Raw genomic sequence first — 15,183 nt, forward strand, 5'->3', positions numbered from 1 at the left:
GGGTGATGGCTGCAGAGCTAAACAGCCAATAATGCTGAAGAAACTGAAAACATTTGCTCCAAGTTTTTCTTGCAATTGTGATAAAGTATACAATGCAGGATCATCAATTTTGCATAATATGGGACCTTTAACCTAGCAGCAAGGCAGCTTGTTGTCTTACCTGAAATCTTTTAATAGTGAAATCTAGTCCTACAGCAGAGTTTGTGCAAAGGAAGGGAAAAGTCATAATTCACATGCATGAAAACGACGAAATCCCAGATTTTATATAAATCTGCTTTTATTAAGGAAATGTAATAAAATCCTTTTTACATGACCTCTTCACAGAGGTTTATTATGTCCATACATGCAACTCTTATGGTTGAGGTACTGTTACAGTAACAGGAGAACTAAAACCAGAGTGGATCAAAAAGTTATTGTAGGCCAAATAAAACAGGGTCCATTTCGAGTTGCAACTGGGTTAAACTATCAGCAGATTCACATGCATTTTATTTGGGGACAAAAAGGATGAGAACGTCTTGATATATTAAACAAATGTAGGCGCACATGGTCTGTAGCATTTGTAGGCTTTTTTTTTCTTCAGTTTATAAAAAGTTCACTTATACAGACAAATGTTTCATTCATTGCTCTTTCCTCAATGTACAGCTCACCTTCTGTAAAATGCATAGACACAGAAAGCTCATCACAACCAAAGAAGCTATGGCGTGTTACCATTTACCAAAAAATGATCACAGCTGAAGAATCTGCGCTTAAATTAGAACGGCATCTAAAGTGTGTACAACGTGTAAACCATGAACTCTGTTAAAACATTTGAATATTCTTTTACACAAAATGGGGTCAATTTTCTAGTGTCTAAAATACAACTTTTTTATTTCAGTAATATGGCACTAAGTGATAAAAAGCGAACCTCATTTTATTTCAAACGCAATCTTCTAAAATAGTGGCAGTTTAAAGAAATCGCATTGTTAATTTTAAAATACTGAATATTTAAGTAAACCCAAACTCAGTTGTATTTAATGTCTAGCAGGCTACAAAAAAAAAACATCATCCAAGCTGTTTCAGGTGACTCATATTTGTTGAGTTTTTAGTAAAAACTTAGGTACAATGCTATCAGTTTAACTGATGCTTAACCTTAGAGATTGATGCTTGTTCTAAATAGTCTCACATTGAAAATAGTCTTACAGTAAAACAAGAAAAAGAGTTCTCTTTACCTCACTAAATATAACATTTATCCAACTTAAGGTTTCACCACAAAAATATGTCTTTAAAGGATTCAAATGACTTAAGTATTTCAGGGTTTTGTTTGCAGATCATGGCTTTTTTTCTTCTTTAAAATATAAAACAGCAGTTACATCAGTTCATCTGAAGCAGTTTCTTGCCCGAGTTCCAAATATTTTATATATTTTTTTTAATTTATTTTCAAGTGAATTCAATTTTAATTGCATTGCCATGATGCTGAAATGCTGCATAAGGCACTACAAGAGGCAAATCCCATGTTTCCAGAGGCCAAAGTCCTGCTGCGTCATTGCCCTCTGCTAGTGTGACGGGCTCATAACCCAAAATGAGCACTTGTTGACTTGTAGGTTTGTGTCCAAGCCGATGACATAGAAGTCTGTTGCCCCGCAGGATGCCAACCTCAGGGCTGTGAGGGTCACACAGAGTGGATATACCCATCCAGACGCATCAGTGGGATTCACTTTTTATCTCTGCAAAACCAAGAGACATGCAAATAAGAATCAAAGAAAAGCTGTTATGTCCTGCCTGAAATAGATGGATTAACAGAACATAAGCTGAATAAGTTATTTAAGATCATCATATTTGTTATGAAACATATAAATAACTGAGTAAGATGAATTTCTGTGGAGAACACCCTCCTGTACAGCCACCACCATCTAGTTGTAAATCAGGCAGCAGTCAGAGGTGCAGCTTTCTGATCCACAGACTGCAAAACTGGTCAGATAACATTAAACAACTGCCTTGTAACTAATCTTGTTAATGAGCCAATTCTGGGTTGAGTTCCTCCATATTCTCGTTCTGATATCTGATCTAGAAAAGTATTTCTGGATTAGCAAACACGACTTTGTCAAGATGAGGAAATGGAGGATGTGTTCAAGATACAATGGGTGTTGATGGGAAGAGGGAGATCTGGATAGTTCTACCTATGCTGTAAGCCTAAGAAGAAGACTGCACTGAAGAAACAACCACAATTCTAGCATTCATGTTCATGTCCAAACTGTGAAAGTATGTAAGAAAGACATACCCTCTAGATTTTAACACTCTCAGTTCCATACACGTTGTAGCCTTCACGGTACGTGGCAAAATTCTGGGCATTTGCGGGAGGGGCTGGCTTAAAGTTTTGGGCATTCTTTGCCAGCTTCAGTCTTTTCGTTTCTTGCCGTGACTTATAGCAGAACTCTATCAAAGCCACAGTCATAGCCAAGCCCAGCCCTCCAACCAGAATATAGAAGACTCCTGCCACGTTGCTCAGGCTTAGTGCACTTGTCTTGTCCTAGGGGAAGTAAAGACCACCATTAAGTTTTTTTCAAACTGGCTGTACATACAAGAAAGAAGCACAAAATCTACATTTATACCCTGCTACACTATGACTAAACAGTTACTTTGAGGAGGTTGCTAAATGTGTCTATAAACCTTCTAATGTGCATCTGCTTAATTTGCATTTACATCACAAAAGAATGTGGCTAACTCCTCCTCTCAAATCATTTGTACTCTAAAGAGCTGAGAAGGTGAATGTAGAGAGACTTGCTATCTATCCTGGTTTATGGCCTCTTTACGGGGCCACGTATAGAGGAAGGCGGTCGTGGTCGTACAGGTCTACAGATTAAATCCTCAGTTCACTATCATAGCTGCTGACATTAGCCTTCAAAACAATGCACTGTACAATCAAAGTGGCAAGCTGTGGAAGGTGAACTGAACCATTTTGCTGCTATTAAAAGCCAAACAGTAAAATTGAAATCCATTTATGTGAGTTTTACCATTTGCATTAAAACCCAGTGGGACATTTTCCAGTTTCTAAAGCCAGTACAGCTAGTTTCATACCTTAGAAGTTATTTAACTGGCATGCAAAGTTATTTTACATCGATTAAAAATGTAAAATAAAATAAAAAAAAAATCTTTACTCTGACACTCCATCTATAACATAAGACTATTAAACGCCATTTGACCAAATGGCATTTAAAGGCCAGTTTGGATCTGTCAGAATAAGGATGTTGTTGAGAAATACAAGTTTGTTTCCAGAGAAGTTGGCACACTGTGTAAAATGTTAGTCGATCAGAATTCAGATTCACAAATAACTTAAAAAACGTATATATTGCATGAAAAATAGGGAGAAATTTGAGTCCAGCAACAGAAAGATGGTTTAAGAGAACGTTTCTGACATTAAAAATCTGTGCTTCTGACTTGCACTTCACGACCCAGAGCATCACATATGACTGGATATCGTAAGAAATGTAAAAGGAGGCAGCGAGGAAAAGAAAGAGAGAAAGGGACAGAGCAAGAGATAAGACAAGTTAACGTCAGACTAAATTTTACTGGCTGGAGAGAGCTCAGAAGACAGGAAACAAAACAGATGCTGAAGTAGCCTTCGTTAAAGATGTGAACATCTGCCAAAATTCAGTAACGGCACTTTACATTTAGCAATACCAAACCATTCTGCACTCAGGTGAAGTGGCTTGCCTGCAGTCCAGACCTGTCACCTTATAACATCTGCTGCACTGTGGAGCAAAAACTACAACAAACTAAGGGCCATACCTGCTGAGCAACATAAATTGTGTTGTTGAAAGAAAATATGCAAACCGGCAAGCTTGACCTGCTCCAGCTTTTTTTTTTTAAACATGTTGCTGGAATCAAATTCAAAATGACCATATTTTCAGCAGAAGACTAAAATTTCCCAGTTTAAACGTTTAAATAATTTGTTGTTTTTAATAAAACATCTTACACAGCATCCCAAATTATTTGTCAGGTGGGTTTGTGTAACAATTTCAAATACAAATGAATAAGACCAACAATAAACTAAATTTCAATAGAGGTTTGGATGAAAAATAGCAGTATAATGGTTTCAGTTCTATGATTAAACTTTTCAAAAATTGAATGGCATGAATATAAATTGTGAAATCATGCTGCAATTTTAAGTGTCTACATACAAAAGTGATGAGGTCATGTTAATGTGCTGAGTCATGGTAAAAGTGGGGACAGACTAAACTATGTGTAAATGAGTTGTTCTGAGGGTAAGCAAAGGTGTTCAGATATATCATGTCATGATTACCATGTCTGAGGAAATGTATGCTTTAGATGTTTGCATATGAACAGTTAAGTCAAAATGCATTTTGCCATCAGTATAAAAAGACCTGCAGCGACTGACCTTACTTCCAGAGTCCTTGGTTCCACATTCACCCTTATCGTACCACCATTTGTTTTTCAGCTTGTCTAAGATGCCTTGTTCACTGAGTTTCAATACTGCAAGGTTTACAGGAGTTCTTCACGTGGGAAATAACATAAATAACATTGTATTATGTTATTTTATGTTATTCAACTTTTTAAACTACTTTATACTGTACAAAGCGATAGAGTAGGGTCCTGGCCAACATCACAGATAGCAAGCAACACTACAGTATGTAGAAATAAAATACTTTTATGACCCTAGCATGCCAGACCCCACTTGTATCGCTTTGAGTAATCGGCACACACTGATCACAAGAAAAGATCTTACGTGGCAGAATAAGGCAGCTGCTGCATAGCTTTTAAAGAATTAATAAAGACAAAAGCAGTAATTGATGAGGGCAGTTTTTTTTAGAGGGGGTGGGTGTGGGGGCTGTGGGCAGCCTCTTTATTGTTTAGCAAAGTGGATCTAACAGGAACCCTTTCCAGACTAACAGACAAACACAGCAGTTCAATAATTTCTTCAATACTACAATAATTTCCTTTAACACAGAGCACCCTTCCGGTGAGATTCTGGGTTTATTAGTCGTGTTTCTACACTTGTACGATTTACTGACTGTTTGTCTGCTGCTCTGAAGCTAAAAGTCAAATAAAGTAAAGAAAATTTGGCTGTAACTGAACCAAATCCCTGCAGAGCGGAATCAGAATTCGAGGCGGTGAGGTGGGGGCTTGTTTTTCTAGACATTACACTTCATTTCCATGACTGCTAGATTTCTAGGCTTATTTCCTTTCATAAAAAGGATCAGTATTTGTAACCTAACATAATCAAATATATTGTATTCACCACTGTATTTTTGTTTGTCAAATACATGTCCCGTTTACTGATAATATGGCGGGGGTTGGGGGGGGGGTTCCCAGACACAGCTCTTTAAAAGGTAAAGTTATGTTTTTTTTTTTGAAGACCTCATATTGCAATCAACAGAAAATGAAGGCAATCTATAATAGACTCACAGACTGCTTGTACACCAACGATCACAAAGGAAAACAACTTGTACTCAGAACAGCGTCTTGGTTTCGCTGCTTCTTTGCAGTTTCTCCTCATTGGTTTATCTTACAGGTGAATTTGATGGTGAGCAAACGAAGCTCTCCAGTGGGCTAATTCCACTTTTTCTGAGTGCAATTTAAAAACAAGCTAAATGTTTTCTTCCTAATTTTCTGTTTGGGCACCATGTCCATCACAGAAAAAAAACATAAGTTGTTAAAAATCATTGTTGATGAGCATCTACTGACACATCTTGATTTCAAATGGTTTTGAGGCTCTCTGTAAAAGAAGCTGCACTGGGTGACCTGTCACAATCTGTTGCCCATCAAACACACCACCAGGTGGTGACCAAAGACTTCTGATAACAAATACTGACCTGGGCTGCAGTTTTTCTACCTATAAATGAAGTAACTAAATTACAAGTAATTACATCTCAAAGCAGGAGGGTTAGGAACTTTTATAATATCAGAAAAAAACATGGAGGATGAAATGGTCATTCTACAAAAACAGCAGGGACTGCTGTCACTTTTGCAGACCACAATAATTCCACAAAGCAAAACTCTAAAGCCATCATTGGTATAATTTCAAAGCATAAATACTGACACATGATAGACAGTCTTTAAATATAGTCATTTTCCTCCAAACTGCATTAATGCGAGAGCCACTGGTGTTATTCTTCTTCGTGGTACCATTGATAAGAACAGTGACAGGCCAGTTTAATGTGCCACATGAAAGCTATGACAGTATGTCAATGTGTTCCTTTGTTCTATTAGTGAGATGATGTTAGATAATTATGTATTTATTTATGCTGTTCTTATTTGTTCATTCATTGACTGGCCATGTACTCTTTAGCTGACATTTGTTAATCAGTATTAAACACTGTAGCTTTGGATATTCCTCATCTGTCAACATTTTTCCTAAATATTTATTCTGTTAATACTGATGGTTTAAAAATAAAAAGTCAATCTTCAACAGAATTGCCTAAAAAGCTTTAGTGGTTATGGCTTCAGCAAGGTCAGCAAGTAAACTTAAACTGCTGAAATGACGTTAGGGATGTAATAACTTTACTGTTTTTGCAGAATGACTATTTTAGGAAGGACACGGGTAAATAATTGTCAACTCTGGCTGAAAACGTATAGAAAAATCAACCTGAAATGAAAGGAAAAATAGAACTTTTTTCAAAAACACTCAGTAAAGGAGGAAAAAAATCAATTATAAAAATGTACATGCTTGCCTTGTAAGATGCTAGAGAGCTTTGAAATGAGTTTTCCTAGACACAGAATATTGCTGTTTCCTTTTTCCCAGTATTGATTAATGCAGTGATGTAATACCTTTTTGACAGCTCCACTAAGCGAATTCATAAAACAGTTATTTATAGTAATTTAAAAAAATAAACCCTTTTTCAAGTTCTACCTATTTATAAATCAAAATATGATGAAAAAATATTTCGTGCCCTTGCCAACGCTTAAAATTTGATAAATACAACCTTGCATGAACAACATGTTACGCCATGTCATGATTTACAAAAACTAAATCAAATGCAGAAGCAGTGTTTCCATGATTTGATACCTTATAGAGTTTTAGCTGGAATAACATCAAGTTATAAGTTACATGTGGAGGAATTTTGGACCACTCTTCAGTCCACTGACTGTTTTTATTTTATGCAAAGTTTTCTTGAGGGAAGAGTTCTTAGTTGATTTGATGAGGTGAAAGGTGTCCAGGTCTTAAAAAAAATCTGCCCAAATCATTACCTCTTCACCGCAGTGATGAAAGGTGTTTGTGCTGATTTGCTGTGTTTGGTTTTCTTACCAAACATGCAAAGCATTATGACTGTCTCCACTTCGGTCTTGTTTATTCAGCGGTTATTGGTCTTGTGGCCATTCTGGCTTAAGCCACGCTCTTTAAAAAAAATTGTAGTTGTACAGTCACAAACTTTAAGATTCAATATGTGAACTGAGGCCTATTTCTTTGAGCATGGTCTGACCTTGGGAGTAAAAATGCTGTGACATCTATTCCTGGAAAGTTTGGCAGATTTTGTGAATGTTACCTGCATGTGAATAATCTTCCTATCTGTAGAATGATGGACTGGAAATCATCTAATAACCCTTCACAGATAGATGAAGAGCAACAATTGCTTCTCCAAGACCACTGCTGATTCCAGACCAGCAACCTGCCAAAAAATCTGCTTTTATGAGATACTCACATTTAAGGATCATTAGTTAATAAAGTAAATTTTACTGCTAATTAACCGTCTTAATTGCTTTGGAAACATCTGCTTTTCTGAGGTTGTATTTCTCCAATTTTAAGCCTTTGAAAGGGCCATATTTGTTTTTTATCATGTTCTTATGTGTAAAACCCGAGAACTGAAAGCAGCTTCTGAAAACTACAAAGATTATTGTCCTCATTTACTAAACAATTTAAAAAATTGTATTAAGAGGAAGGAGGAAAGCTCCTAGTCCAACTTTTTAAAAGCGCAATAGCATAAAATTCTTGATTTTTATATTTCTTTTTTAAATGCAGTCAGGTTTGTCAGTGCAGTCAGAATCATTTTCTTTGTTCTTGTGTCTAACAAATAAAGGTTTGGATGAGTTAAATTAAAGATGTTAATATTTGTTACAGTTTGGAAAACTTTGCTGCTACTTTCTTGAGATTCTCCACGATTATCTTACAAGCACTAATGGAGCATTTATCATTGTAGCTGTAAAAATGAGCTTTCTGCTGAATGAAGGCTCACAGCTAAAACCAGCAGAGAATATCTACAAGTTATACTGGATTGAGTCACACAGAATAGTTCATATGTATGGATGCATCTGGCATTGGGCTTATTTTTAGTTTTCTAAAGTTAATGTGGTTTTTTTATGATTCTCTGCAGCTACACTACCACCAATTCAACAACTTAATAATTAGAATAAATAAATAATTCTAATAGGATAATGTGCTGCTGTAATAAAAAAAAATGCTATATTACTTTGGTGTGTGAAGGATTGATTTTACTTTAACATTCATAAATTGTTTTTACCATGTAAAGCACTTTGTGTTGCCTTTGGCAAGAAAAGTGCTTTATAAATAAAAGTGATTTGATTGAATTAACTGATAATATCTGCACCACATTTCATGTGTTTCTAATGACCAGTAATAGTCAACAGTTTTATTTTCTCCAGCAATCAGCTATTTTCTATTTATGCAGTAACATCTACATTTCGATGTCCACTGGCGGAGTTTAAGTAAATACACGCATTAGTAGGATTACATCTGCATGCAAATGCATTACAGTGTGTTATATCCCACTTATTACCTTTCTATACCAGTTGTTGACTTAAGTATATCTTTGTGTATTTTAATGGGTATATTATTATGTTTTGTTTGTTCCTGTATTATTCGTTTTACTGTATTTTAGCTCAGCCTCATCAGAGTAACACATTGCATCTCCTTGTATACGTTACACGAAAAACTTGAATCCTCATTGTGTTTATCTTCAACAAAAATCTCCTTTGCAAAGCCAAATCTTGAAAAGTTAACATTTACTTTGAACTTTAAAGTTGAACATGCTCTCATGTGACTTACCTGCTCATGTAGTGACTTCTTTCACGTTCAAAAACAAGTTATCTGCTTGACACTACAGAACCACCAGCCGTAGGCCTTTGACTTCACTAAGTTTCTTTACTGGCTGCCTAATAATGTAATCGTTTGTTAATTATGTATTTAGTTGATCAATTTAAATTCAGAAAAATCTGTAAATATTTCACATTACTTCCTATAGGATACAGATAAGTGGATGTTATATCACATGGCTCTTTAGAAAGTAGGACCGGCAGGTTTTTTTTATTACTATTAACTCTGAGGACCTGCCCTTGTTAAACAAGCCTGTGATGGTATGAAAATGGATTCATTGGAAGCATTAGATATTTTTTCTTTATACTGTTAAGCATTAAATCACATTTTCTGTTGAAATGATGAATGAAAGGAGTCTTATTCAGTGCAGAATATCATAAAGACTTGTTCAGTCTGTTGTGTTGCAATACAGCAGCTGATGCAACATTCCTGACGCTCACTGATTCGTAATGTTCGGGGAGGGGGTAGCAAAGATGTGTAGATTTACCTCAGTGGGGATTTTTTTCTCCTTATATTTTTTGCATTTTTATACTACATCTCCTTATAATTATACACTCCATAGAGGAAGTATTGACTAGTGAAGTATTGAAGCATTGAATCTGACAGATTGCACAGGTGTTGATTTTCTGTTTCTAGTCATGACTTTACCTTTCAGGCTGTCTGCAAAACAGGAACACATAAAGAGGAAAACAGTATCTGAAAGTAGTTGAGACCACACACTCCAATGTCAAGAACCCAATCAAATAAAACACTGACTGATTACATACAATGTGAAGACATAAACCCAAATATATAAAATGATCCAACTCGAGTTAATGAAAGCACCTGTAAAATGTGTGATTTCAACATTCAGTCTGGAGTTTTGTTTTTTGTATAGTTTTAGGGAATAAGTCTGATTATGAACACAAATTACAGATTTTTACTTTAAATGTTCTTAATTGAACTTGTGGTCCTCGGTTATGTTTCCTTTTAAATATCATATTTTCTCAGTGGTCATTACATACAATATATTTACATTTCATTGTTAAATTGCTCACATGCCTTTCTGACAGTGAAATAAGGACAGAGAAATATAGCAGTCAGATGTGATACTATTGCACTAATCATCTACTCTCATTCTAACTGGACCTACGAACAGATAGAGGCAAATTGAAGAGAGAGGAGACGACTTCTTTGTGTTACCCCTCTGGTAGTTTCCATACCCTGCTCACCCAGGAATGGAAACCTAGAGTCAATAACAGCAAAGTTGGCCCAGCCTCCTCTCTAACAGCATTGCAATACTGTGGTCATGATGCAAGCTGAAGAGCAGATGTAGCGATGGATCCAGAGTTACTACACCTTGGGTCTGCAACACCGGATCAGGGCCCTTGTTTACACGAGGTTTGTACAACAGGTCTGATTAACAAAAATCTTTATCAGTGTCAATAAAATCTGGACACTAATGAAGAAAAAAGGTCCCAGCTCTTTCCTCAGAGCCAAGATCTAATAGCATAAGAAAGATAAACTGTATCATGCTGCAGCATATAATACATGCACACAGCATTAAATATAAAGACAGGCTTTACAAAAATACTCAAGCTCCTCTTCTAGAAGTTAATTTAACTTAACATAAAAGTGAGACAATGTAACTTCTGCAAAACAATACTACAGACTTTAAATTACAAATAACCAGCCAGAAAAGCTATAATACTTTATAATAACAAGACATCTCAGAAAATGCTATGTTTGTTTCCTCTTCCTGGCTCTTAGGCCATATAAGGTCATACAAGTTGCATTGTCTCACACAGTTATTTGTACCTCCGTTTTTATGACATTATGAAAAATTATCTTATTGAAGAGGTAAGATTCAAATCAAACGCCCTGTATGGATGAAACCCCTGGTCATATCTTACACTCCATTACTGCACCAGGTCAGGATTTCTATGGATAGATTTTGGCTGGTCCGATATCAAGACCAAACAAAGGTCTTTGTCAGTTGTATGCTGGATTTTGGTGAGAAGTTGTTAGACAAAAAAGAAAAAAAAAATTGGACCATTAGATGTCAACCTGTCATTAGAATTCTCACGTTTGCCTGCGATGCTTAGTCCCCTCAAGACAACGCTGTTTCCTGTGCCTGCTCTCACGCCCAGACAGCAGAATTGAAAAGTGCATTCATCTTTCAACTTGGAGAAGATTAGTTTTTGACTTTAATCCCTCTGATACTCATTAGGCATAAGTTTAATTTTATTGGCCTGTGGATATAAAAAACAGTGCAAAAGATCATTTCTGAGTTTCATAGCCACAGGCCAAAAATCTACCCTGTCACAAACATAATTTCTTCCTTTTACACTATTGGGCTTTTTTCTCCTCCATTAGCCAAGTAAAGGGTTCCCAGTTGATCCCAGTGGGGCTATAACATATTTATCAGTACTTTTTTAGCAGGATTTTGGGCTCAGATTCTAGAGTCCGTGACGACAGCCTTGCCGATTACTCTGTTCTAGGATACCCGACTTTGGTGACATCGAGGCTGACCTTAGAGTCACCTCCCCCGCTGCCGCACTCTCCCTTGTCGTACCACCATTTGTTTTTCAATTTGTCCAAGAGGCCTTGCTCATTCAGTTTTAACACTGCCAGGTTAACAGCATTTCTTGAAACGATAAAACATAACTTGTAAGAAAATGAACAGGTCCGTGAGAAATCTAATATAGAATATTAGTCAGAAATAGTGATTAATATCAATGGTTTATAAGGGGAGCACGGGAGGGACAAATTGGTAAAGAATTTCACTGGAGTGGAAGGGTAAGAAGCATTTTTACAGCAAAGAAAATGTTAAATATTAGAGAGGTGGCATGGAGGATTACATTGCTTTAACTGAAGTGTGCGGGATGGGGACATTCTGTCATTGTTGAATCAGAAATAAGAACATTCAGCATGCAGCTTAACATCATCACAACTGACAGACGAGCATTTTAACTAGCAAATTAATTAAAGAATATCTCTGAGTTGAAATAGAACTAATGCAAGAGGACACCACAGACACCAGGAGGGAGGAGAGGTGGAAAGGAAAACAGACAAAACACAAGGTTGAGGAAGGTGACAGTGCACATTGACATTCAAATGGATATACTGAACGTGAGCAATATACCAATAACCGTCAGAGCAAACAAGAACATAAACAAGACATGAAACAGAGCAAAAAGTAAATTAAAATGTGCTGATTCAATTCAGATAACTCATACTACTGTTCACTTGGTGATGCACTTTGAAAAAAGAAGAATTCAGGAGTGAGGAAGAAGAGAATGACAAAAGGAAACATCAGGGTAGGTGGAATACTATAACAACATGGAGGATATTGTTATATTATCCCACCCACCTTAATGCAGAGCCTTTAGGTGTGGCCACACCATAGCCCTTAGAGTCGAGGTTGCCGCCCACTTTCATGGTGTCACATGGCTTCCGCTGCTCTATGTACTCGTTCATAGTGGATTCGAGAAGAAAGGCAAACTTGCCCTTCGACTTTCGGACCCGGGAAACCCCTTCTGGTGTTGTCTTGGCAAACACTGAGGGTTCAGCTGATTTCATGTATGACCACATTTTCTCATAAACTGCTATTTTGGAGCGCTGCATTCAAGGGAACAGAGAAAGAAAACAGAAACAGTTTAGTTATGTACACACTGACTGGCAGGCATGAAATCAGTCACACAACGGCTGCTGTGGGTTAAAGCTAGCTAGACGTTTCGGGGAATACACCATTGATTTCTCGTTGAAGGTTACATGGCAACACTGATATATCTGCCCACTAAGAGTGGAGCTGGAGTCTTTTAGCTTAAACCGCAACTTTTTAAAGTAAATTTCTGGATATATAATATACTTTTTTTGTTATTTATTTCAACTAGCGGTGGCACGGTGGTACTGCGGTTAACACTGTGGGACAAACAAGCCAGAACCTGCTTTCTGAGACCTTTCTGTGTGGTGTTTATATGCTGTCCCTGTACATGCTCTGGAGAAAACCAACATGAAAGACATGAAATATCAAATTTTCCACATGTTTAACTTTGCATCGTTAGTGATTTTCCTGTACTGGATGTGTGATAGATTGGTCACATTGTCTGCTGATGTGGCCCCTGTCTCTGATGACACTCTAAAAGATAGATAATAAATGAATGGTTGTTTGGTAATTATAATTTTTAGTAGTGGTCCTTGTGGAAGTTGCAAGATTACAGCTGAATTCTGGAATATAAGAATACAGATTGTATAATTTGTTGGACCAATTCACTTTAAATAAAAATTATGGTCATTTTTATTTTATTTGAACACTCCTTCTGTTTATTGACCATCCAACAATTAATCCATCCATGCAGCTATCCATCCGCCTATCCATATATCTATTCTCTAATACTGTTTAGGAGGCCTGAACCCTATCTCAGCTGAAATTGGACAAAAAGCAGGGTCTCCTAGGACAAGTAAACATGCCACCTTAGTGCTGATATAGAAACAAATAACCGCGCTCACTTACAACCTCACCTGTAGGAGCATTTCAGAATCATAGATGGAGCTAGTATAGGTGTCTTTGCACTATGAAGCAAGTACAGTGAAACATCTAAGCTCCATACAGAAAGGCTGCAGCTGAGGTAATGGCTCAAATTATATATTTACTGAAAGCATGACAAACTATTTTGATACATGAAGCTGCAAAATGAAAAATTATTGCTAATGGATAAACAGAATGGAGAGATCTTATTGAATGTCTACAAACGTATTAGTCCAAATTTGTTTTTACTTAGGAAGAATTACATTAAATACAAATCATGCAGTACACATTAAAAGGCAAAAATGTGCACCTTGTTCTCAGCAAAAGAAATAAAGCATATTTCTCCTGTAAAGACTTAAAGCAAGGAAAAGCAAACCTGTTTTATAAATCAAAAGTATTGCCATAAAATAGCTCTGTCTCTAATATGCATAGCTAATTTGATGCATGCATGTAGCTTATCAGAGAAGATATCTGACTCCTTGCTTTTAGCTCCACACTAAAAACAGATACACCAGTATTATGAATATTTCCATCTAACTCCCAACAAGAAAGTAGTTGGTGTATTTCCAAAACTCCAACCAATCAATTTTAAAGCAGCTCTGAATCCCAGGAGAGAAAAACTGCTGCTGCTGCTTTTCATAGCCCCGTTGAGGGTGGGGGTGGGTGTCACGCTAGGTGTGACAAATCATTAACACACCTGGTGTGACATCACAGATCACGCCATAGCCAAAAGTGCTTGAACATTTCAGCACGTTTTGCACAGCGCACCGACAGTTGTCTGCCTCTTGTAAAATCAGAGCGGATTTACCCTTAAAATGCAAACAGCTCAGCAGAAGTATAGTGGGCTGTTTGCCAGCAGCCTGAAGTCTGACAATCTGGCAGCTCAGCAGAAGTAAACTGCAGACCATGTTCAGCATCAATATTAATGTGCAGAAGTGACCTCCTCCTTCTCAGTTTCTGCTCCAACCAGCAGGTCACAGCTGGCGACAGAGTTAAGTTCTTTTATACACCCATGTCACCAGAACACTTCTCATTTGTCTGCACTGGTCTGTACAACAAGAACAGTTACATCACATGTTAAATATTCCATTGAATATTAAAAGTGCAAAAACTTTGCAAATGTTAAATTATTTTATAGACCACGTATTTTGTTCCCACTAGTACATTTAATTAACACAAATAGAGTTTTCTGTTTTTCAACATAAAGTTAAATTCTAATGTTTAGGTATATTTCTGCAGATCCCTAGGAAAATTTCCAGAAGAGCCAGGCTTGTGGGGGTTTTTCCTCAGTAGATCTTAGACTATGTTTATCCTATTTGTTTTCATTTGGTAATTTTGGAACAGTGATCAAGCATTGATTACTGCTTAGTCATCCCATCTAAAAGCTTCAGATATTCATGAATCCATATGATATCAAGCCAAAAGCCAATTTACTGACTTTGTGTTTTTTGCTGTCTGACATGCTGCAGAACTGCTTTTCTCAGAGCACCATCTTTTAACACATTTGACCTCCTTACTCTGAGACGGCTTCACCTCTGTGGCCCAGTCAGTAGCCAGCTGGAGCAGCTACAGACATACGGAACAGAGCACGGCTCTGACACTCAGTACTCTGCTAAAAATGGCCAGT

At 36.9% G+C, this 15,183-nt stretch overlaps 1 protein-coding gene across 6 annotated transcripts in view; it reads right to left on the reverse strand.

Annotated features, from left to right (window-relative positions):
• Positions 1–259: 259 nt before the first annotated feature.
• LOC121654180 (glutamate receptor 3-like) overlaps positions 260–15,183 on the reverse strand; it is an 80,862-nt gene continuing 65,938 nt past the window's right edge. The window contains exons 13-16 of one of the 6 annotated variants that reach the window (XM_042008183.1): positions 12,399–12,646; positions 11,558–11,672; positions 2,258–2,506; positions 260–1,703 (exon numbers count right to left, since the gene is read on the reverse strand). In XM_042008183.1, coding sequence (XP_041864117.1) covers positions 2,261–2,506; positions 11,558–11,672; positions 12,399–12,646 — 609 coding nt within the window. In that variant the 3' untranslated portion in view covers positions 260–1,703; positions 2,258–2,260. Of the gene's footprint in view, positions 1,704–2,257; positions 2,507–3,837; positions 4,491–11,557; positions 11,673–12,398; positions 12,647–15,183 lie in introns of those variants that run through there. The other 5 variants (XM_042008182.1, XM_042008185.1, XM_042008186.1 and 2 more) reach the window with 5 other exon arrangements.

This window comes from Melanotaenia boesemani, chromosome 15, assembly GCF_017639745.1.
Source record: "Melanotaenia boesemani isolate fMelBoe1 chromosome 15, fMelBoe1.pri, whole genome shotgun sequence".
Taxonomy (NCBI): domain Eukaryota; kingdom Metazoa; phylum Chordata; class Actinopteri; order Atheriniformes; family Melanotaeniidae; genus Melanotaenia; species Melanotaenia boesemani.